Source organism: Nelumbo nucifera, chromosome 4 (genome assembly GCF_055504915.1).
Source record: "Nelumbo nucifera cultivar China Antique chromosome 4, China Antique-T2T, whole genome shotgun sequence".
NCBI lineage: Eukaryota > Viridiplantae > Streptophyta > Magnoliopsida > Proteales > Nelumbonaceae > Nelumbo > Nelumbo nucifera.
Genome location: NC_142652.1, coordinates 11,722,950 through 11,747,285, shown reverse-complemented (window position 1 = coordinate 11,747,285; position 24,336 = coordinate 11,722,950). Strand labels below are relative to the sequence as shown.

The 24,336-nt window shown below is 47.0% G+C and overlaps 1 protein-coding gene across 2 annotated transcripts; it reads right to left on the bottom strand.

The window, feature by feature from the left end:
- Window positions 1-1,066: 1,066 nt before the first annotated feature.
- On the bottom strand, window positions 1,067-24,283 carry LOC104587194 (polyamine oxidase 1-like). 2 transcript variants are annotated; one of them, XM_010244699.3, is made up of 10 exons: window positions 23,944-24,283; window positions 23,610-23,859; window positions 23,348-23,494; window positions 11,810-12,056; window positions 2,700-2,843; window positions 2,485-2,577; window positions 2,254-2,403; window positions 1,884-2,138; window positions 1,464-1,545; window positions 1,067-1,271 (listed from the first exon to the last, which is right to left on the bottom strand). In XM_010244699.3, exons 1-10 carry the CDS (start codon window positions 24,068-24,070, stop codon window positions 1,192-1,194), a joined length of 1,575 nt encoding a protein of 524 aa, XP_010243001.1. In that variant the 5' UTR covers window positions 24,071-24,283; the 3' UTR covers window positions 1,067-1,191. The 2 variants fall into 2 exon arrangements, with proteins under 2 accessions (XP_010243001.1, XP_010243002.1); XM_010244700.3 differs by lacking the exon at window positions 2,485-2,577 and having other exon boundaries at window positions 23,944-24,279.
- Between the last annotated feature and the right edge of the window lie 53 nt (window positions 24,284-24,336).

Genomic DNA, 24,336 nt, shown 5'->3' with positions numbered 1-24,336 from the left:
TATGTGGCTTTGAGTTATATAGCATAGCATACGTATGATGTACAAGAGGGACCTTAGAATGGAATGGTATGGATTAATGGCAATCCTCATTTTTACTACTCCGGATCAAGGTTCAAAATACCAATATGCCCAATATGCTGGTAGGGGCATATCAGGTGATATCGATACTGTTTTTTTTTGACTTTTTTATTTTATTTTTTTTTTCAATACCGGTTCAGGGGGGCTGGTTTAAGATTCCTCCACTCCCTGAACCAGTCAGAGCCTCGATACACCCACTGTAGGGGCGTATCAGGAGGTTCCGAAATGATACGTATTGACCAATACGGGCTAATACGTATTGATACTTTGAACCTTTCTCCAGATCTGCTACAAAACAAATGTTCATAATGAAAAACGCTACACAACCTAATAAAGATCCGACACGCTGACCCGGTGATTTGCTCAATTTGTATCTGTATGAATAACTAATGTATTCGTTCTTACTTGGGGTTACGTAGCCTATTGTATACTTTTTTGTTTGTAACAACACTACTAAGACTGCATTTGTTTTTAACATAAATATGGACCAATATAAAACTCCACTTTCAGTCTATATTTTCATGCCTTTGTTTTTAGTCTATATTTTCACTCATTTTAAACTCATTGGTGTTGAACTCCATTCAACACCAATGAGTATGGGGATTGTAAGAGGTTAGGTAAGAGGTTAACTGTGATTGTAAGAGGAGATCAACTGTGATTGTAAGAGGTTAGGTAAGTCAACTATGATACTTGTAAATAAGAAAGGTATGGGGATATCATCATGAATGAATTAGTGTAGCATGGTTCAAATATTGATACGCCTCTGTATATCACAGAGATGTATCAGTACTTAAATACAAGTGGAAATATCTTTTTTTTTTTGTTTTTTTTTTTTAAATTTGCTTTTTGGGAAGATATTTAAACATATTTTTTATTTAAAAAGAGTATGGTATCAGACCCCCAAAGATATGATACGATATGCCCGATATAGAGCGTATCGTATCGAAATTTTGAACTTAACACAATGCAAAGTACAAATTAGGGCATATAGGCGATCTATATGTAAGTTATCACCATTAACATACATACATGATACAGCTCTAGAAATAGAGATACTGTACTTTATTATCTTGGGAAACAGGGAACAGGGACGGAACACCTTCAATCCAAACTTCAAGTGCCTTTGGGCATGACATTGTACTTGCAATCTTTCTCCTTGATGCATCGGATCATTATCTTTGCAGCATCAATACCTGAAATATTAATTTCTCAAATTAAGTGTCTTACTTAGAATTTAGATAGACCCTGAATCCATGCCAACTTCTCAATCAATGAATCAGTAGTACTCATTTCTCTCTAATCCCACAATTAATATATACAATTAATTAACACTTAATTAAATCCATTGACAAAACTAGACATAATTAAAAACCTAATTAATAAACCTGCAAGGTAGGCTCCATGCACGTAACCATTGTAGTGTTGGCTAGTGTGCTCGCCGGTGAAGTAGATCCTTCCAACGGGTGCCTTTAAAAGAGCACAAACCAAATTATAACTATAAATAAAATCCAAGTGGCACTGTTCTTCTATATATTTATATCTATGTTACTTATAAAAGAGTGAATGTTCCTTCTTTTTGGAATTTTCATTGGATATTTTTTATTCATTTTGTTTAAATATATAATAGGCATAAAGAGGGCATATATGTTCTTCACTCTTATTTTAAAAACTGACCATTTATAACTATCTAGAAACTGTCCATTTATAACTTCAGAAACTATCCATAAAATTTTGTCTTAGAGATACTGCCACGTGTAAATGCACGTACATATTTACTAATATATATATTAAAATACAGTACTTACCCTTATCTGATCATACTCGAAGCGGTTAACCCCGATTGGCCAATTTGAGAATGTTCCCTTGTAGAATCTGTTGGACCACCACCTTGGAATCAATATGTCTGTAGGCTCTGGTATATTCTTCCCAAACATGTTTCTCAATACCTCCATGATCTCCTTCTTAGTATCAGAATCCGGTTGCTGTTCTATTCTCCTGGATTCATCGTCAGTAACAGTTACCAGAAGAGCATTGGATCCTGGGTACGCCCTCTCCAATTGCTACAAATATTAATTTAACCCAAGTAATAATAATTCATTAATAAGTTAGTAATTAGTAACGATAAGAACAAATTAAATTCAGATACATTGTCTGTAACAGATTACATTTACATACCTGCCAAACCGTGTAGTAACCGCGCTTTTCATGAGCATACAAGAAGAACTCGGTGCCATTTCCAGTGGGCCAGAATTTGTAAGGGAATTTGATGAATATTTTGGTATAAACTGCCATATCAAACTGGTATATGGCCAGGATCTTCCATTGCTGTGCCGAATTTATAAAATTTCAGCTAGATTAATTCATCCATCCTTATTTATATATTCAGTTATAACAGTAACAGCTCACATTAATTAAAGGGTTAAGTACACTGCAACTCAACGCAGAATTCTGAATGACAGTTCCCCATAGTCTATTAGTAGCCCCTCTATAAACTACATCCTGCCCGTAAAGTTGGCAACAATTCATGGTTAGAATTCATCTTCTGAACGGTGAGATTAAAAAATTCTGACCTAAACTGATCAGTCATTCTCCCTTAATTAAATTAAAGGACTAGTGCTAACCGGCAAATCAGGGTGAAAGTTGATGAGATTGGTGTGCAACACACCGATGATGACGGAGACCATTACGTATGCAGCTCTGTAGATTGAACCATCCTCCGTCTTTACAATCACCCCACTTGGCGACTGTTGTATCTCTGTCACCACCTGCGAAACAATTGTCAATAGTAAAGATGTAAGCAACTATTTTATCTATCATTCTTCTTTAAATTTTCAAAATAAACTTGTAACATTTTCTATATCAAGACTTTTAATTGGCTTTTACTGATTGAATTATGACAATTAGGGAAGAGAGAGAGGAAGTAAATGAAGTAGGCAGCATCAGATTCAAATTTCTTTTTTTGCAAACAAACAACACATTTTATTTTCATTATAGTAATATATTTTTCAAATAAACTAATGATTAGTTTTTTTATTTCATCTTAATTATTTTGGGGTTCCCCTAACTACTAATTAAAAAGATGGATATTCTTCTAAGCAATAAAAATTTCAACTTGATGAATTTGAATTATTTCTGAAGTCTTTTTTCTATTATAAATTTACTAATAATTGTTTCTTATTTTAAATATTGAAGAAAGCTCTAAATAATAATGCAAAATTGCAAATATGTAGTGATGATACACAATCTGGCCGGTCTTAGCTGTTGATGATCTTGCCTCTGAACTGAGTAACAGGGACCTGAAACAGAAGGAGAAGAGAAGCTCCGGGGAGAACCCGGCGTAAGGGCTCCGAAGCTCAAGTTAGAATCCTTCAAAGGCAAGATAAACCAGATAGCGCGAAAGTTAGCATACCTCGTTCCTGGGGGGTAGAAGCCTTTTATAACCACCTCGCGCACTCACTTCCAGGCCTCCGTCAGGTCGGGCATGATTACTTCTGAACTCCTGCCAGTTCGGGTGTCATTTCCTCTGGCCGGACAGAACCGCCACTGTTCCTTTTGTCGGAGCCGTCTCTGCGGCTAGTGACGACGGTTGCAGGTGGCGGTGGCAGGAAGCCGTTTGAAATGCAACTGTCAGGCGTCAGATCCCAAATCAGTCAGGTGCGTCGCCCTTGGATACGGACGTCCTTGGTGTCGGGTACGTTTGGCTGGCCTGGTGCTTTGGAAGTGAAGTGTTGGAGTGGCGAGCGAGGTGTCTTGAGTTCGGTTTGGAGTGTTTCGAGCTGCCATGGGCCAGCTCGGGTCAGCTTTGTGAGGCTTGGGGCCCAGTATAGTTCGTGCTCCTTGTAGGGAGCTCGGGTTCTCAGTAGGGAGCTCGCTCTTAATAGGGAGCTCGGACTCCTAGTAGGGAGCTTGTTCTTAATAGGGAGCTCGGATTTTAGGGAGCTCGGACCCTTAACAGGGAGCTCGCTCTTAACAGGGAGCTCGGGCTCCTAGTAGGGAGCTCGGACTTAGGGAGCTCGGGTTCTTAGGGAGCTCGGACCTTAACAGGGAGCTCGCTCTTAACAAGGAGCTCGGACTAAGTACAGCGGTCTGGAGTTCGGGCTCGGTAGTGAGCTTGGACTTGCTTCCGATGTTCGCTTTGGGCGCTCTACTGTCCCGAGCTGCTTGCCTTTTCCACGTGTCGGGCGACCGCGAGGTCGGGCCAAATTTCCCTTCATCAATTGCCCCCCACTCCCTGCGACAACGGTCCCGTCTTGGCGCGGGGAGTTTGCAAGGTAGCAGGAGGGTTTTGGTCCGTGCTGAGCGCGCATGCTCTAATTTGATTTTCAAAAAAGGGTGCGCGTTTGGGAGTCGTGACGGCAGTTATTCGGGAGTTGCGCTGCAGACGCTTTTATTGTGAGGAGACGTGCACCGATACCCCATCAGTTTCGGGAAGACGCGTGCCGACACCTGTCCCCTGACAAGACGTGCGCGACGCTCCGTCAGTTTCGGAAAGACGTGCGCTGATTGGTCTTGGAAGACGTGCGGCTTAGCGCGGCTGTGGGCCGTTGGATTGGCTTCGATCTGGGCCGTCGCTTTCCGACCGTTGTGGATATAAATAGCGCGCGGGGGGGGGGGCGTCCTTGCTACTGTTGTACATCTTGAGCTCGCGCCTAAGTTTCAGCTCGCGTCCCAGGTTTCCTTGCTTGTTCGAGTTTTCATGGTCTGCTTCAGTCTTCTTCCCGGGTGAGTGTTTTTTGGAATCCCGTTCCGTTTCCCGATGTCTGGTTTGGAGGGTTCAGACTGTTCAAGCGGGTCTGATGTAGGTTCTACGAACCAGTTTGCGTCCCCCGGTAGTTCAAGTGAGCCCGATGTAGGTCCTGAGGAAGGGGTCGGGCCTACCGCCCGAGGTGCTTCGGGTAGGTCGGCGTCCACCTCCCGTCGTGGCCGGGTTGTAGACCAGTTCGGCCCTTCGACTATGACGCCTGAGGAACTTCAAACCCTCGTAGACTACTACGACTTGCCCAGTGAGTACGGTTACTTTATCCCTACGGGCAGCTTCCCTTGGGAACACGGTCCTGATGAGATCGTGATTTTCCGGGAACAGCTCGCTGCGGGGCTGCAACTGCCCTTCCACCCTCTTCTTGTCGAGGTCCTAAACCACTTCGGTGTGACGGTTGGCCAGCTTCACCCGAACTCTATTAGGAACTCAGTGGGAACGATCTCTTTATTTTGCGACGAGAACTTCCCTCTGGATCTAGGGATTTTCTCTTCCATTTTAATGCTGAAAAAGCAAGTGGGTCCCCTTCCTGGGCGTAGGCGGGCATACTACCTGTCCCCTCGCCCGGGCTTCAAGCTCTTACACGGACTCCCCAATAAGGTCCCGGCGTGGAAGCGGGACTATTTCGGGGTGCGAAGTGCGCTGGGGTGGCCGTTTCAGACCGGCTGGGGGATGGCCGCTCCTGATTCCGGCATCACACTTGATGAGGAGACGGCGAAGGGCCTCCGGCAATGGGCGCGGCTTGGGCTGGATTGCCAATGGTATCTGACGGAGGCCAAGCTTATTGCTGCGGGCCTGAGTTCGGGTAGGTTCTTTCCCTAGTGATCCTGTCTTGCTCTTCTTTTACGTGTCTTACTGATGCCGAACTCCTTTTCGCAGGTACAATGGACTCTCGAGGGACCCGAGGTGGGCACTTGTTCGAGGGCATGAAGAGGAGAAAGCGAGTGGCTAAGCGAGCTCACGCCGAGCCATCCCGGGGTGCGGAGCCCGAGGTGCCGGATTATCCGGCAGAGGAGCCCGAGATGGTTCCTCCTATGCAGGAGCCGGCGGGGGCTCCTTATGCCGAAACCACACACACGGGGGCTCCCGCCTATTCCGAGTCTGCTCATATGCGAGCTGGATCGTCGGGTTCGGAGGCCCCGGGGGACTTCAGGAGCGTGCTGTCGCCTGTTCATGCTCTTCAACGGAGTAAGGAGGCGATGTTTCCCGAGGAAGTCGCGGCGTGGACCGAGCTCCCTCTGCACCAAGTGGCCTGCCGCGCCGTTACTCATGCCATGGTGGTAAGTGATCCCTTCTTTAGAGCTCGGCTTTTATCCTTTTAATCGTTTCTTTGATCCCGTTTTCCTTTGATAGGTGAACTCTTCCATTCACGCCTTGGCGAACCAGGTGGAGAAATGCTCGAGGCAGGCGCGACCTGCCGAGGAGGTTGCTCGGACTGCCGAGGAGGTTGCTCGGACTGCCGAGGAGAATGCTCGTGCTGCTGATGCTGCTGCTCGCCTTGCGCGGTCTAGGCAGGCGAGGTCTTAGAGGGATGCCGAGGCCATGGGAGTGGTGGTGAAGCGTATGGCGGAAATGAAGCTGGAATTGGAGCACCAGTTCGAGTATCTTTAGGAGGATATCAGGGAGAGGACTCAGATCTTCTCTCAAGGCATCGAAGACGCGAAGAAGAAGGCTGTCAGCGATTACATTGCTTCGCCGGATTTCGATGATCTGATGGTAGACTCCTACAGGAGGGGTTTCAAGCTAAGTCAGTGGATGATCCGGAATACGTACCCCGACCTCGATACCAGCGCCATATCCACTTTGCGCATCACTCAAGAGATGGCTAATGCTGCGGATGCCGAACCGGACTCCGAGGGGGAGGCAGGTCCTTCGGGCGTTGTCGAAGTGGCTTCTGATAATGATGAAGTGGCCCCTGGCTTGTGAAATGAAATGTACACCTTTTTTTTTTGAATGTACACATCTATTCTGAAATGAAATGGCTTTTTGTTCATGTACTGGTTGTCCTGTCATCGAGCTATTTTTTTTTTGCCGAACTGACCATTTTGGTTCTTCAGTTCGTTTTCTGACATGAAATGTCTTCGGGGTACATCGTGGCCTATAGGTAGTACCTTCTCAAGTTGACAACGTTCAATGCTCGGGGTACCTGTTTTCCTTCTAGGGTTCCGAGCTCGTATGCTCTCCCACTGAGTGCTTTCTTTACTCTGTAGGGACCTTCCCAGTTCGGTCCAAGTTTCCCTACACCGGGTTCGGGCACCATGACCTTACGGAGAACCAGGTCGCCGACGCGGAAGTTCCTCTTTTTTACTCACGCGTTATAATACCGAGCTACCTTTTGTTGGTAGGCTGCAGTTCGGATGTGTGCGAGGTCTCTCACTTCGTCCAGTAGGTCGAGATTGGTGCGTAACTCGCCCTCGTTTGTTTGTTGGTCGTACGCTTCTAGTCGCAACGTAGGTACTTCGATTTCCGCCGGGATTACTGCCTCGGTGCCGTATGTGAGGTTAAAGGGGGTCTCACCTGTGACGGTTTTTTCCGTGGTTCGGTGTGCCCATAGAACACTTGGTAGTTCGTCTGCCCACAAACCTTTGGCTCGGTCCAATTGCGCTTTCAGTTCGCGGAGGATGGCTCTATTCATTACTTCTGTTTGGCCATTTGCCTGTGGGTGTGCGACCGATGTGAAGTTCTGACTAATTCCCATACTTCGGCACCATTCTTGGAACTTGATATCTTCGAACTGTTTGCCGTTGTCGGAGATCAGTACCCGAGGTAGCCCGAAGCGACATACAATGTTCTTCCAAAAGAAGTTTTGTATGTTTCGGGCTGTAACTATTGCCAGGGGTTCGGCTTCTATCCACTTTTGTGAAATAATCTACTGCGACCACTAGGAATTTTCTTCCGCCTGTCGCTGGTGGGAATGGCCCCAGGAGGTCGATCCCCCATTGGGCGAAGGGCCATGGGCTGGTGAGGTATTTGAGGTTGGCGGCGGGATGATGGTGGATGCTGGCGTGCTTCTGACACTTATCGCATTTTTTGACGAGCTCGATTGCCTCTGTCTTCATCGTTGGCCAGTAGTATCCTTGTCGAAGTGCCTTTTGGGCGAGGGCTCTGCCCCTCAGGTGTCCGCCGCACAAGCCTTCATGGATGTCGTGGAGTACCAGCTCGGCTTCGGCTGGGCGCAAGCATCGCAGATAGGGGAGCGTGTAGGATCGTCGGTACAACCGTTCGTCTATCATGACATATTTGGCTGCCTGGCGCTGCACCCTCTTGGCTGCGTTGCGCTCCGCGGGGAGGGTTCCGTCTAACAGGAAGCTCGCGAGTGGGTCGATCCAGCTCGGCTCTGCTTCGGTGACGGGAGCGACCTCTTCTGCCCCACCGAGAATGCTGGGCCGAGGTAAGTCCTCTATGTACACGATTCTCCTGGCGTTGTGGCTCGTGCTAGCCAGTCGGGACAGGGCGTCGGCCTCAACGTTCTCTGACCTCGGGATTTGCTTGATGAAGTGTGACTGGAAGTTGAGCAGAGCTTCCTTTACTTTTGCCAAGTACGCAATCATAGTGAGCTCGCGTGCTTCATACTCGCCTGTAACTTGGTTGACCACGAGCTGGGAATCACTGCAGATAACCATGTGCTCTGCTCCGACCTCGTGCGCTAGGTTTAGCCCGGCAATCAGTGCCTCGTACTCCGCCTCGTTGTTGGATGCCGCGAACTCAAAGCGTAGTGCGTATTCCAGTTTTGTTCCGCTCGGGCCGCGTAGCACTATTCCAGCCCCGCTGCCTTGTTGGTTCGAGGAGCCATCTACGTGAAGGATCCAGGGCTCCTCATCCCAGTTCGCGCTTGGTCTAACCAGGAGGGATGCCACACTGGCTGCTACTTCACGGGGTTCGGACTCGTTTGGCTTGGGAGCTCCGAGTTTGCCCGAACTAGGGATCTCGGGCTCGACCGGCTCAGGGGCTTCGAGGCTAAACGTGCATTCTGCGATAAAATCTGCCAAGGCTTGGGCTTTGATGGCAGTTCTTGGCTTGTACTGGAGATCGTACTCGCTGAGTTCGATGGCCCACTTCGTCAGCCGGCCGGAAACCTTGGGTTTGAGTAAAACTTGTCTCAGTGGTTTGTCGGTCAGGACGATGACGGTGTGGGCCTGGAAGTACGGGCGGAGTTTCCGTGCTGCTACCACCAGGGCATACGCTAGCTTTTCTATCTGCGGGTACCTTGTCTCTGCTCCCTGCAAGATTTTACTAACATAATATATGGGTTGTTGGACCCGGTCTGCCTCTTTTACTAGTACCGAACTGACCACCTCGTCGCTAGCCGAGAGGTACAGTTCTAAGACTTCGCCTTCCTCGGGCCGAGCTAAGGTTGGCACACTGGCGAGGTAGCCTTTTAGCTCGTCAAACGCGAGCTGACAGTCTTGGGTCCATTCGAACCCTTTGCCTTTGATTGCTTTGAAGAAGGGTAGGCAGCGATCTGTCGACTTGGACATGAAGCGACTTAGAGCGGCTATGCGGCCGTTTAGCCTTTGGACTTCTTTTATTTTCCGAGGTGGTCTCATATCTAGGATGGCTTTTATTTTGTCTGGGTTGGCCTCGATGCCACGTCGATTGACAATGTAGCCCAGGAACTTGCCCGAGGTGACGCCAAAGACACAGACAGCGCCAATTTATGATGCACAATCTGGCCGGTCTTAGCTGTCGATGATCTTGCCTCTGAACTGAGTAACAGGGACCTGAAACGGAAGGAGAAGAGAAGCTCTGGGGAGAACCCGGCGTAAGGGCTCCGAAGCTCAAGTTAGAATCCTTCAAAGGCAAGATAAACCAGATAGCACGAAAGTTAGCATACCTCGTTCCTGGGGGGTAGAAGCCTTTTATAACCACCTCGCGCACTCACTTCCAGGCCTCCGTCAGGTCGGGCATGATTACTTCTGAACTCCTGCCAGTTCGGGTGTCATTTCCTCTGGCCGGACAGAACCGCCACTGTTCCTTTTGTCGGAGCTGTCTCTGTGGCTAGTGACGACGGTTGCAGGTGGCGGTGGCAGGAAGCCGTTTGAAATGTAGCTGTCAGGCATCAGATCCCAAATCAGTCAGGTGCGTCGCCCTTGGATACGGACGTCCTTGGTGTCGGGTACGTTTGGCTGGCCTGGTGCTTTGGAAGTGAAGTGTTGGAGTGGCGAGCGAGGTGTCTTGAGTTCGGTTTGGAGTGTTCCAAGCTGCCATGGGCCAGCTCGGGTCAGCTTTGTGAGGCTTGGGGCCCAGTATAGTTCGTGCTCCTTGTAGGGAGCTCGGGTTCTCAGTAGGGAGCTCGCTCTTAATAGGGTGCTCGGACTCCCAGTAGGGAGATTGTTCTTAATAGGGAGCTCGGATTTTAGGGAGCTCGGGTTCTTAGGGAGCTCGGACCTTTAACAGGGAGCTCGCTCTTAACAAGGAGCTCGGACTAAGTACAGCGGTCTGGAGTTCGGGCTCGGTAGTGAGCTTGGACTTGCTTCCGATGTTCGCTTTGGGCGCTCTACTGTCCCGAGCTGCTTGCCTTTGCCACGTGTTGGGCGATCGCGAGGTCGGGCCAAATTTCCCTTCATCAGGTAGGGTTGCCGTCCTTTTGAATGTGTGTCTAAGTAACAGTTGTGCAGGCTGTTCCTTGCTTTTGCTGTTTTAGTCAAGGCTACAAAACAAAGGTGTGGGGGTTCTCTTCAGACTCTCTCTCTTTCTCTTCATTCCACAATACAGATAAAAATGAGTTCACATCTGGGACACCCCACTACCGATAACAGTACGGGAGGTGATAAGAGATCATCGAGAGATGTTTCCAATACAAGGTGGGGATATGCTGTGGGATGCTCCCGTGGGGTGCAGATGTGAATTCGATAAAAATGATTTGTCTTTTTATATTTTATTTATGGTTCATTTTTTTGTGGGTTTTCTTAAATTTCTTGTTTTAGATAGAATCTAATAAAACAAGAATTGAAGCTCTTAGGTATTTTGTATTTTGTTTATGTGCGCTCAAGTTGTTTTTCTTAGTGGAAATGCTTTAAAGTTTGTAAGCTTCTCACTTCCCACTTGATATATTTCTAAATTTTAGAAAAAGGAAAGCATTTTTGGCTTCTGTTGAGCTTTATTTTGAAATAATTTTGGAGAATAAATAATAAAGGGAAAAATTTTTCACAAAAGGGTAATGGTGTCATACTTGAACAGATTAACAAAACTCTAACGGTAAAGAAGGATTTAGTTATTTATCATAACACTTAGGCTATGTTTGGTTTGAAGGAAAAGGTAGGGAAAGACAGAGAAATCAATACAAGGTTTGTAAAAGTTTTCCTGCCTCCCCTTCTTTTCTTTACATTTTCCTTCAAATCAAACATAACCTTACTGATACTTTTAAAACAATTTCTAAACAAATAGGGATGGGTAAATCAATTTCGGAATATTTAAAGAGGTTTGAAAAAAAAGAGTAAATGGTCTTTCACTGTGGATGATACGACCACATCTCTTGTTTTAAAAAAGTTTTTTTTTGTTATTTTGCATGAGCATGAGGTGGCTTTAATAAAACGGGATTTCCTACTCTCTTTTCCTATCCATTCTTGCTGCAATTTACGGCGAGATCTGCTCTTCATAAATGGGCGTCTCACATGCACATCCACCGTACATTGGGAACATCTCCCGTAAATAATAGCTAATAAGTTTAGGAGATATTCTCAATACATGGTAGGATATGCGTGTGAGGCGCAAGTGTGAGGAACAGATCCGGTCTTATTCACGGCGGGTAGAGAGAGTGAGTAGAAGAAAATCTGGATTCGGCTTTAACAACCACCGTGAACGGGACAGTTTCCACTTTACGTAAAAATGTCAATGCAATTTGGACAACGATCGGATTACACTTTAATAGCCAAGTGTCAAGACTCGAGAGTCGAGACCTACTCTACTCGTCGTGTTATCATCTCATCTGGCTACTTTAATGCTTGAAAAGTGATGAGTCGTTGAGTCAGTCACCTTGTGAAGCTTGAGACGAGGGTCGGTGATGACGCCGGCGGCATCGGTAGTTAGGAATTGCTTAGCGATGTAGTAAACGACGGTCTCGTAACCTTTGGGATCTGCGACGAAGTAGAGATCCTCTCCGAAGTTCGAAAACGTCGGCAGTGGTTCCGTGTTCTGCAAGCTCGTCACCCGCGGTGGCTCTGCAAACTCGTAATCGTAGGTGTAGTAGTCCACCGCCATATCGATCGGCGTATACGGAACCCTGCCATTCTCGTATGTCAAATCCAACCGTTAGATGCTGCACGCACACCCATTATCATTAAAACAACAAACAGAACAATAAGGTTTCAGACTTTCAGTCCTTCATTCTTCAAAGTACTGCACCACCTCCGTTTCTTCCTGTTGCAAGAAAGTGAGACAGCTTTCAAGTGAAAGATGGTCACGTTAACGTAAACATTCCGTCAGCTGTTTCTACACCCAACATGGATGATGGTGAAGTTTTTTCTTTTCGCTCAGTTTGGTAAGAGTACAAATACAAATATATGTACTGTATAAATACATATCAAATAATACAGAATATAAGATTTTGCACTAAAAAATGTACTGTACTGTACAAATATATGTAATGAATACCAATATAAATACAAATATTGGTATTCATTCTGGTAATAAAAGAAGAAACGAATAAACTATATTTCACATAAAAAATTGTGTGCAAAAAGAACCCTTCCCATGTCTATTATAGCCCCTACCCTCTAGATACAGGTGTCTAAAGTGATAATTTCCGTTACAAATAAAAGTCTATTCACTCACAAAAAAGTGATAATATTCTAATCCTTAAAATGTGGCCACTTTAAATGTTATGATAGTAAATGAATTTTATTCAAATACAACCATTTCAAAAGTAATATTCACTAACTTAAAAATATTTAAAATATTAAATGAATAAAAATAAAATAGGTAAAATGCAAATTCCTCCCGTAAAGTTTTTGACAATCATAAAAACCTCTTCTTTAATTTCACTTTAAATTTTAAAAAAATTGAACAAAACCTCCCTTCCATCACTAATCCCAACGGAAAACATGCATCAACTTTTCCAAATACCCATGTTACCCTAACAAAGTTGGCAACAACATACCCAAAATCGCTATTGTATCTTCGTTCCACTCAACCTTTTTCAGTCCTAGTCCTACACTCCCCCAAGTGAGCTAGCTCTCTTCTTCTTCTTCTTCATTCAAATAATGCAATTCTTCTCGATGGCCACTAGAACAATAGCCCTCTCTCTCCTCTTTCTTTTAAGCCGGGGTCACAGATGCACACAATATCATATGCATCCCAGCAAAGTACCCCGAATTCTCGATCTTCAACCAATACTTAACTATATATCACTCACCTCACCGTAGAGATCAACAAATGCGAGACCATCGCAGTTTGTGTAGTCGACAATGGCAACATGTCAGACCTCTTGTCCAAGCACCTCTCCATCTACAACATCAAATTATCGAAAACATCCTATCCCTTCATGTTCTCCTCTATTATTTTGGTGCATAGAAGTTGCATCAAATTACAAACAATGCGGTCTTGACTTCCACCATGTTCCAAGCCACTAGATCCACCCCCAGCTCTTCTGGCTTCATCAACATCACCGATCTCAAAGGCGGCAAGGTTGACTTTGGTGCCGAATCCAACCACGACAACCTAGACACCACCTTCGTCAAATCTGTAGAGGAGATCCCATACAACATCTCCAACATCGGTGCTTAAGGTTGCTAAGTCTCCCAAGGCACCGAAACATGCATCACCATCGGTACCAGAGTCGTCCATGTCCCCGAATGGTGAACTGTTTGATCAAACGGTGGCTGACAACAACACCATTGTTAGATTTAACGGTGAGAGATGGATGATAGCGATTTTGGATTTGTTGCTGCCGACTTTGTTAGGGTAAAATGGGTATTTGGAAAATCTAAGGGAGGATTTTGTGATAGAAGGGAGTTTTTTGTTGAGTTCTTTAAAAATCTAGGGGAGGATTTTGTTGAAGTAAAACTAAAGGGGAGGTTTTTATGATTGTCATAATCTTCAGGGGAGGTTTCTGTATTTTACTCAAATAAAAATAAATAAAATTCATAAAAATGACTAAATAATTAATACAAATGGTATGAGTTTCATTCTTTTAGATGAAATAGTATTGCAAACTAGATTTAACTTTTTTGGAAGTGTAACCTAAATTAGCTTTTAAAAATAAATAATAAATACCAATTAAAGTAGGTTACTGCTTACAAATAAGAACTAATTTAATATTTTAAATCATATTAAAAACAACATAGATTAATAGTGGTTTTCAAACAAAGTAGACCAGAATAGACTGTCAATTACAAAGATGTAAAACCCATGTTAATTTTTCTAATTTAATTTTTTATAGTTAAATAATACATTTCAGATTAAATGATACCGTAGTGACACCTTAGTATGGGGTCATTATCTAGATAAAACATGTTTACTCTCTTACATCAAATTAAAAGCCTAACCTAAATGCCTAATATAAATAATTTAAAAAATTAAGATAATTCAGATTAATGGTCCCGTACTTATACTTAGTACGGGGTTATTCTTAGTGTATCTTAGTAGGAATCTTAACGTTACCAAAAAAAGTAGGAATCTTAATAGGCTCATGGCCTGTATAACCCCTCCCAACCTTGGGGTTTTTTCAACTCGTTTTTCTTTAATTGCATAGATCCTATAGGGTTTGGTTTGGTTCCGGTTCTTTAATATTTTTTGTCGGATCTTCTCCAGTTCTATCCAGATGAACCGTTGACGGCTCTCTCTCTCTCTCTCTATATATACCTTATTTTGAAAGCAACTAAACAAAACAAGTTGATTTTGTTTCGGATGACTTAAAAAAATGGTTCTATATACATCGGGTCAAAACAAGTTAACGGTTCTATATATTCAGACGTCTTAAAAAACAATTTTTTGATAAAAAAACAAATTTAATAGTAAAGATATTATATGATTTATGGAACATGCATGATATCAAATAATAAGATGGAAAAGCATGTTCTTTAAACCAAAAAAATTTCAAGAATGCATTCTTTATTTCAGCATTATAGATATAAAAACACATATACAGCCAAAAATATATTTTCTATTTATTTATTCTAAAAAAAGTTTATTTTAAAACCATATCATTTTGATTTGTTTTCGAAACTCACAATCAGAAAATATAACTGCTCCTTTTCTCAAGATAATTGAGGATTGGATGAATTTAAGATTGCAAAACTCTCAAAGCAATCCGAACAACATTATTGGGCAATATTTATGATTCTTTTAAAGCCCATTTATTTTTCAAGGAATCATTTATCTAGATAAATGTATTTATTTAGGTAAGTGTTTCTTATTCGGGTAAGTTCATTTATCCATATTATTTCTTAGATAAATAAAATGATGACATTTTATTTTTAGCCATAAAAGACCATTATCAAAAGGGTAATTTTATGTCATCCAATAACCGCTCCTATGAATTTGAAAAAAGAAGATAAATATCTCAATCAAAGGGAACCAAAATCCTATTAACCTATTTTCTTCCTCTCAAAATCCGAAAAACGAATGAGGTCTAAGACTTATTTGGAATGCCAAAAATGATATCATTCTCTCAAAATCAGAAAACGAATGAGGCCCAAGACTTATTTGGGATGCCAAAAATGATATCATTTATCGTGGGGCAAAACCATATCCGACAAGGATATTTTTTTTTTGTTCAGCTACCCCTCTATATATTATTAAATTCAAGTAGCTAGAGACACAATTCCTCTCCACTATTAATGATCCTTGATGAGGGCAGATTTGGCCCTCCAGAGAAATTGCGACACGTGGCACCTCGTGACAATTAGGCAAGTCCCCAGGCAACAACTTACCAAGTTGGTCCCCCCCCCCCCTCGGGCACCGGTCTGGATGGCCTGGCGCGGTCTGCGCGCGACCTGGCCGGATCAGCCTGCCACATGCGCCGACCTGGCAACCTGGCCCGGAGACAGGAGCCGACCTGGTAATCTGGCCCACACACAGGCGCCGACCTGGCAATCGGGCCCGGACACAGGTGCCGACCTGACAACATGACTCGGACACAGGCGCCGACCTGATGACCGGACCCGGACACAGGCGCCAACCTGGCAACCTGACCGGACACCGACCCGCCGACTGACACAGGCGTCGACCTGGCAACCTGGCCCGGACACCGACCCGCCGACTGACACAGGCGCCGGCCTGGCAACCTGACCCGGACATCGACCCGTCGACGGATAGGCGCCGACCTGACAAACTGGCCCAGGCGCCGACCTGGCCGCCTGGCACAAGCGCCAACCTGACAACCTCGAGGAGTTCATCACCATACCCCGGTTTTGACGGGATATGACGTCTTACCATTTGAAGGCTTTTCACCCACCTAACCCGCGAGGGCACCACTATATAAGGACTCCGACCCCCAAAGCCAGGCGGAAAGAAAAAGGGTATGGTAACCCCCGCTCTCTAGCTCTCTCATTTCTCTCCAAGCCCTCTATAATCAGAATGCTAACTTATGCATCGGAGAGTCCCCGCCGGGAAAATACCCCCGGGTCCTCTGATTCAGTTCCCGCAGGTCCCTCAGCCCCCGCCGTCTACAAAGGAGAGAAAATCACCTCACGCGGGGGGTAGTCGGGTAGCGCTGCACCAGGGAGCTCCACCATCCTCTAAGTTGCAGACCGCCTACGAGCAAGTCAAGTGACGAGTTCGCCACCAGGGAGCACTACCAGGCAGTTCGCCACTAGGGAGCACTGCTGGGCAGTTCGCCACCAGGCAGTTCGCCACCAGAGAGCACTGCCGGGCAGTTCGCCCATAGGCAGTTCGCCACCAGGCAGTTCGCCATCAGGCAGTTCGCCACCAGGCAGTTCGTCACCAGGCAGTTCGCCATCAGCAGTTCGTCACCAGGCAGTTCTCCATCAGGCAGTTCGCCACTAGGCAGTTCGCCATCAGGCAGTTCGCCACCAGGGAGCACTACCAGACAGTTCGCCACTGGGCAGTTCGCCACCAGGGAGCATCACCAGGCAGTTCGCCACCAGGCAGTTCTCCCCCAGGAAGTTCGCCACCAAGTAGCTCATTACCAAGGCACGTCACCACCAGGTCAAATACGAGGTACTTAGCCAAAAAAATTTTACACATCCCAAAAAATGGTACGTGACCAAAAACGGATACATCAATTGGCGCCGTCTAGGGGAATACGCTACGAAAAGCTAAGTTCTCATCCTACAAAAGTTAAGTTCTCATCCTACCAAAGCTAAGTCCTCACTTTTTTGAAGATATCACTTTATAGTTTACATTTTTTATGAACTGAAAAACTATGAAGGGGGCTAACAGACTAAGTAGCTCTACCAACCTTACTTTCGATTCAGATGATGCCTCATCAGTCCTCTCCGCAAGGTCCCCCTACAAAGATGAGCTCTTCGTGGCTCCGCGGGAATTGACGGCCAACAGACTACATAGGCGCCCTTACCGGTCGAGCCTTCCAAGGCTCCCGTGTGAGCTGGCAACCTAAAGTTAGTAGTGCTGCCCCCGAAGGTCGAGCCCCTAGTAGCTTCTTGGAGGAGTGGGTGACCGGCATTACGAAGCTGATGCAGCACAATCATAGCTCGACACCTCACAGGCAAAGCCTACGGGCCACATTACTGCTTAAGACCCGGTCGCCCCTCCGGCACGGGCAAAAGTCAAAAAAGAGTAGACTACGAGTCACTCCCAAAAGCCTACGGGCTACATTACTGCTTAAGACCCGGTCACCCCTCCGGCACGGGCAAAAGTAAAAAAAGAGTAGACTACGAGTCACTCCCAAAAGCCTACGGGCCACATTACTGCTTAAGACCCGGTCGCCTCTCCGGCACGGGGAAAAATAAAAAAGAGTAGACTATGAGTCACTCCCAAAGCCTGCGGGCCACACTATTGCTAAATATCCAATCGCTTTCTCAGCAGGAACAAAATCAGCAAAAGGGAACTATAAGTTGCCCTAGAGCCTAAGGGCTACACTACTGAAACCGGCGGAGACCCCCTCGTCTTACTGGCAGCTCGCCACATACAGGCAGCTCCCAAAGCCTAAGGAATTGGATCAAAACTTACAAGCTCGTCGACTTACGGGCCAAAAGAAATCTACTCCCTTCGCTGAGTTACTCTCAGCTCGAGAGTGGGGGGTAATTGATGAGGGCAGATTTGGCCCTCCAGTGAAATTGTGACACGTGGCACCTCGTGACAACTAGGCAAGCCCCCAGGCAACAACTTACCAAGTTGGTCCCCCCCCGGGCACCGGTATGGCTGGCATGGCGCGGCCTGCGCGCGACTTGTGCACGGCCTACGCGTGGCCTGCGCGGGACCAGCGCGCGGCCTACGCGTGGCCTGCGCAGGACCTGCGCGCGACCTGCCCGGATCAGCCTACCACATGCGCCGACCTGGCAACCTGGCTCGGACACAGGCGCCGACCTGGCAATCTGGCCCGGACACAGGCGCCGACCTGGCAATATGGCTCGGACACAGACGCCGACCTGACAACATGACCCGGACACAAGCGCCGACCTGATGACCTGACCCGGACACAGGCGCCGACCTGATGACCTGACTCGGACACAGGCGCCGACCTAGCAACCTGGCCGGACATCGACCCGCCGACTGACACAGGCGCCGACCTGGCAACCTGGCCCGGACACCGACCCGCCGACTGACACAGGCGTCGGCCTGGCAACCTGACCCAGACACCGACCCGTTGACTGACAAGCGCCGACCTAACAACCTGACCCAGGCGCCGACCTGGCCGCCTGGCACAAGCGCCAGCCTGACAACCTCGAGGAGTTCATCACCGTACCCCGGTTCTGACGGGATATGACGTCTTACCATTTGAAGGCTTTTCACCCACCTAACCCGCAAGGGCACCACTATATAAGGACTCTGACCCCCAAAGCCAGGGGGAAATAAAAGGGTATGGTAACCCCCGCTCTCTAGCTCTCTCATTTCTCTCCAAGCCCTCTGTAATCAGAATGCTAACTTAGGCATCGGAGAGTCCCCGCCGGGAAAATACCCCCAGGTCCTCTGATTCAGTTCCCTCAGCCCCCGCCGTCTACAAAGGAGAGAAAATCACCTCACGCGGGGGGTAGTCAGGTAGCACTGCACCAGGGAGCTCCACCATCCTCTGAGTTGCAGACCGCCTAGGAGCAAGTCAAGTGACGAGTTCACCACTAGGGAGCACTACTAGGCAGTTCGCCACCAGGCAGTTCGCCACCAAACAGTTCGCCACAAGGGAGCACTGCCGGGCAGTTCGCCACCAGGAAGTTCGCCCCCAGGCAGTTCGCCACCAGGCAGTTCGCCATCAGGCAGTTCGCCACCAGGCAGTTCGTCACCAGGCAGTTCGTCATCAGGCAGTTCGCCACCAGGCAGTTCGCCACCAGGCTGTTCGCCATCAGGCAGTTCGTCACCAGGCAGTTCACCATCAGGCAGTTCGCCATCAGGCAGTTCGCCACCAGGCAGTTCGCCATCAGGCAGTTCGCCACCAGGGAGCACTACCAGACAGTTCGCCACCAGGCAGTTCGCCCCTAGGCAGTTCGCCACCGGGGAGCATCACCAGGCAGTTCGCCACCAGGCAGTTCTCCCCCAGGAAGTTCGCCACCAAGTAGCTCATTACCAAGGCACGTCACCACCAGGTCAAACACGAGGTACTTAGCCAAAAAAATTTTACTGCTTAAGACCCGGTCGCCTCTCCAGCACGGGGAAAAATAAAAAAGAGTAGACTTTGAGTCACTCCCAAAGCCTGCGGGCCACACTATTGCTAAATATCCAATCGCTTTCTCAGCAGGAACAAAATAAGCAAAAGTGAACTATAAGTTGCCCTAGAGCCTAAGGGCTACACTACTGAAACCGGCGGAGACCCCCTCGTCTTACTGGCAGCTCGCCACGTACAGGCAGCTCCCAAAGCCTAAGGAGTTGGATCAAAACTTACTAGCTCGTGGACTTACGGGCCAAAAGAAATCTACTCCCTTCGCTGAGTTACTCTCAGCTCGGGAGTGGGGGGCAATTGATGAGGGCAGATTTCGCCCTCCAGTGAAATTGCGACACGTGGCACCTCGTGACAACTAGGCAAGCCCCCAGGCAACAACTTACCAAGTTGGTCCCCCCCCCGGGCACCGGTCTGGCTGGCCTGGCACGGCCGACTTGCGGCCTACGCGTGGCCTACACGCGGCGTGCGCGCGACCTGGCCGGATCAGCCTACCACATGCGCCGACCTGGCAACCTGGCCCGGACACAGGCGCCGACCTGGCAATCTGGCCCGGACACAGGCGCCGACCTGGCAATCTGGCTCGGACACAAGCGCCGACCTGACAACATGACCCGGACACAGGCGCCGACCTGATGACCTGACCCGGACACAGGCGCCGACCTAGCAACCTGGCCGGACACTGACCCGCTGACTGACACAGGCGCCGACCTGGCAACCTAGCCCGGACACCGACCCGCCGATTGACACAGGCGCCGACCTGGCAACCTGGCCCGGACACCGACCCGCCGACAGACACAGGCCGGCCTGGCAACCTGACCCGGACACCGACCCGTCGACTGACAAGCGCCGACCTGACAACCTGGCCCAGGCGCCGACCTGGCCGCCTGGCACAAGCGCCAGCCTGACAACCTCGAGGAGTTCATCACCGTACCCCGGTTCTGACGGGATATGACGTCTTACCATTTGAAGGCTTTTCACCCACCTAACCCGCGAGGGCACCACTATATAAGGACTCCGACCCCCAAAGCCAGGGGGAAATAGAAGGGTATGGTAACCCCCGCTCTCTAGCTCTCTCATTTCTCTCCAAGCCCTCTGTAATCAGAATGCTAACTTAGGCATCGGAGAGTCCCCGCCGGGAAAATACCCCCGGGTCCTCTGATTCAGTTCCCGCAGGTCCCTCAGCCCCGCTGTCTACAAAGGAGAGAAAATCACCTCACGCGGGGGGTAGTCGGGTAGCGCTGCACCAAGGAGCTCCACCATCCTCTGAGTTGCAGACCGCCTAGGAGCAAGTCAAGTGACGAGTTCACCACTAGGGAGCACTACCAGGCAGTTCGCCATCAGGCAGTTCGCCACCGGGCAGTTCTTCACCAGGCAGTTCGCCACCAGGGAGCACTGCCGGGCAGTTCGCCACCAGGAAGTTCGCCCCCAGGCAGTTCACCACCAGGCAGTTCACCATCAGGCAGTTCGCCATCAGGCAGTTCGCCACCAGGCAGTTCGCCACCAGGCAGTTCGCCATCAAGCAGTTCACCATCAGGCAGTTTGCCATCAGGCAGTTCGCCACCAGGCAGTTCGCCATCAGGCAGTTCGCCATCAGGCAGTTCGCCACTAGGGAGCACTACCAGATAGTTCGCCACCGGGCAGTTCGCCACCAGGCAGTTCGCCCCTAGGCAGTTCGCCACCAGGGAGCATCACCAGGCAGTTCGCCACCAGGCAGTTCTCCCCCAGGAAGTTCGCCACCAAGTAGCTCTTTACCAAGGCACGTCACCACCAGGTCAAACACGAGGTACTTAGCCAAATAAATTTTACACAACCCAAAAAATGGTACGTGACCAAAAACGGTTACATCAATTGGCGCCGTCAAGGGAATACGCTACGAAAAGCTAAGTTCTCATCCTACAAAAGTTAAGTTCTCATCCTACCAAAGCTAAGTCCTCACTTTTTTGAAGATATCACTTTATAGTTTACATTTTTTATGAACTGAAAAACTATGCAGGGGGCTAACAGACTAAGTAGCTCTACCAACCTTACTTTCGATTCAGATGATGCCTCATTAGTCCTCTCCGCAAGGTCCCCCTACAAAGATGAGCTCTTCGTGGCTTTCGCGGGAGTTGACGGCCAACAGACTACATAGGCGCCCTTACCGGTCGAGCCTTCCAAGGCTCCCGTGTGAGCTGGCAACCTAAAGTTAGTAGTGCTGCCCCCGAAGGTCGAGCCCCTAGTAGCTTCTTGTAGGAGTGGGTGACCGGCATTACGAAGCTGATGCAGCACAATCATAGCTCGACACCTCACAGGCAAAGCCTACGGGCCACATTACTGCTTAAGACCCGGTCGCCCCTCCGGCAGTTCGGCACCAGGGAGCACTACCAGGCAGTCTGTTCGCCACCGGGCAGTTCGCCACCAGGCAGTTCGCCCCTAGGCAGTTCGGCACCAGGGAGCATCACCAGGCAGTTCGCCACCAGGCAGTTCTCCCTCAGGATGTTCGCCACCAAGTAGCTCATCACTAAGGCACATCACCTCCAGGTCAAACACGAGGTACTTAGCCAAAAAAATTTTACACATCCCAAAAAATGGTACGTGACCAAAAACGGTTACATCAATCCTTTTCTACATTTTTGTTGATGGTTCTTTTAAACCCTTAAGAGCGGTGAGCAGGTGTTGGCTAAGTCTTATTTACAAGGCATTATCAAACACTTGGAGCAGTGGGTATGAACTATAAAACTATGAGCAAGGTTCAAAATATCGATATGTTCGGTATGGGTGTATTGGGCAAATCAATACAGTTTTTGATGTATTTTTTTTTTAATTTTTTTCACAACCGGTTCAGGGGGGCAGTTTAGGGCTCCTCCACCCCCTGAACCGGTTAGACCCCCGATACACCCACTATAGAGACATATCGGAAGGGTCCCGGAATAATACGTATACCATATCGATACTTTCAACCTTGACTGTGAATACATATATTTTCTGATGCACAAGCTCTAGTTACTAGAATAAAAAATGATATCAAGGATAGTCAATGGTATCTTCAGCAGCTAATGGATTACCTGATGGATACATAAAAGTCTTTTTTTGATGTTATAAATAGGAAGTATAATGCATTAGCTCATAATTTGGTCAATTTTGCTTGTAAGAATCAGATAGACATCGTGTATGAACACCAATGATATATATGTACATGCACATATTGATGAATGATTGAGATCTGTAAATAGGTTTTATGGTGGTTTTAATCTAAAACATGAGTACTCTTATATAAATAACAGATTTGTCTGAAATTTCTAAATTCTTGATCATCTTTATAAAGATATTAGATTATCTCGGCTTCTTATATATGCATGATATCACAGAACATTCTTCCCATTATTGAAAAATAAGGTCAAACCCAATTTTTGGAAAAAACTTATTCTTTTTTCATTTTTTTACCTTCAGAATATGCATATAGTTAATAACTTAAAAAAGAATTATAAAGGGATCCTCACAAATGTTCTTGGCAGGATTATTCCTCTTTTTTTATTTATTATTATTATTATTTTGTTTTATTTATAGCTATTTTTCTTTAATAATCAAGCTCCAAACTGAGTACCTGAAAAAACAAACCCCATAAATGGAATACTGGATTGACCATGCATACCAAACCCTAACCGTAATTACTGTAGGCTGTAATTAACTTTAAGGCTATGTTTGGTTTGAAGGAAAAAGGTAGGAAAGGAATCTTATTGTATAGGTTTCCCTACTTTTCCCTTCAAACCAAACACAGCGTAAGGGAAGAAGTTCTTAACTGGTTTGTAAGGCGTTGGGACGTCAAGATGGAGATGTCCTCCTGTCTATGAGCAGACATAGAAACCGAAATGTTACTGCTGAACTCGGAGCGCATGTCTGCTGCATCAAAAGCCGTCTGAGCTTCGGATTTCTTGTACAGCCCACCTCTGTAAATTTACACGAACAATACTGAAAATAAGCACGTAGAAGCAGCAGCAGAAGAAGAGAGGAATAAGAGTATCGACGTCGACGGTGTCGACGGTAATAATAAGTCGAACGTACACTTGTTTATATGTGTTTGCGGTGAGGTTATCATAGTCAGAGACGAAAGTTCTAAGCTTAAGCTTATTCACCATCTTCCAGATGGGATTGACTTCATTACCACCAACTCCTTCTACCCAATTAGCTCCAATCTCCACAGACATCCCCGCAAAGTTGGTTTTACAAATGCGACCACCGATCCGATTCGTTGCCTCCAGTATTATTATGTTTTTTATTCCGGCAGCGACCAGCGTTTTTGCCGCTGATATTCCTGAAAATGAGAAGTTTATATTAGTTAGAGACAGATATATATGGAGAGAGAGAGAGAGAGAGAGAGAGAGGATGGAATACTCACCGGACATTCCTGCACCAACAACAATCACAGTTGGAGAAGGCTCTACGGCAGTGGCTCCTCGCAAAAGGATTCTCACTGCAATGACGACGATTAGTAACGCCATCATTGATTTCTCCATGCTTCTCATCTATTTTGATAAACTGTTAAAAACTCTCCTCAAGTTTGTGATTGTTACTGAAACCTTTCCTAAAATTTGGTAATTAGTTGTCTAACTTTCAGATACAGTTGCAAATAGATTCCCTCATTTAGAATCGTCTAACAATAGGCATAAAAATAAAAAATATCCAAAGGATCTTATTATTGCCGCCATTGTAGATAAGGTTCATGTGGTAATGTCCTACTTTGATGTGCCTACTAAATCTGATCCCCTCACCGACACCATCTTTTTTCAAT

Coding starts and splice junctions, on each gene's coding strand:
- LOC104587194 (XM_010244699.3), bottom strand. CDS start 24,070: ATGAGAAGCATGGAGAAATCAATGATGGCGTTACTAATCGTCGTCATT. Junction 23,495..23,609: donor GCAAACACATATAAACAAGT/GTACGTTCGACT, acceptor GTAAATTTACAG/AGGTGGGCTGTACAAGAAAT. Junction 2,844..11,809: donor CTCGTCTCAAGCTTCACAAG/GTGACTGACTCA, acceptor ATTGTTTCGCAG/GTGGTGACAGAGATACAACA.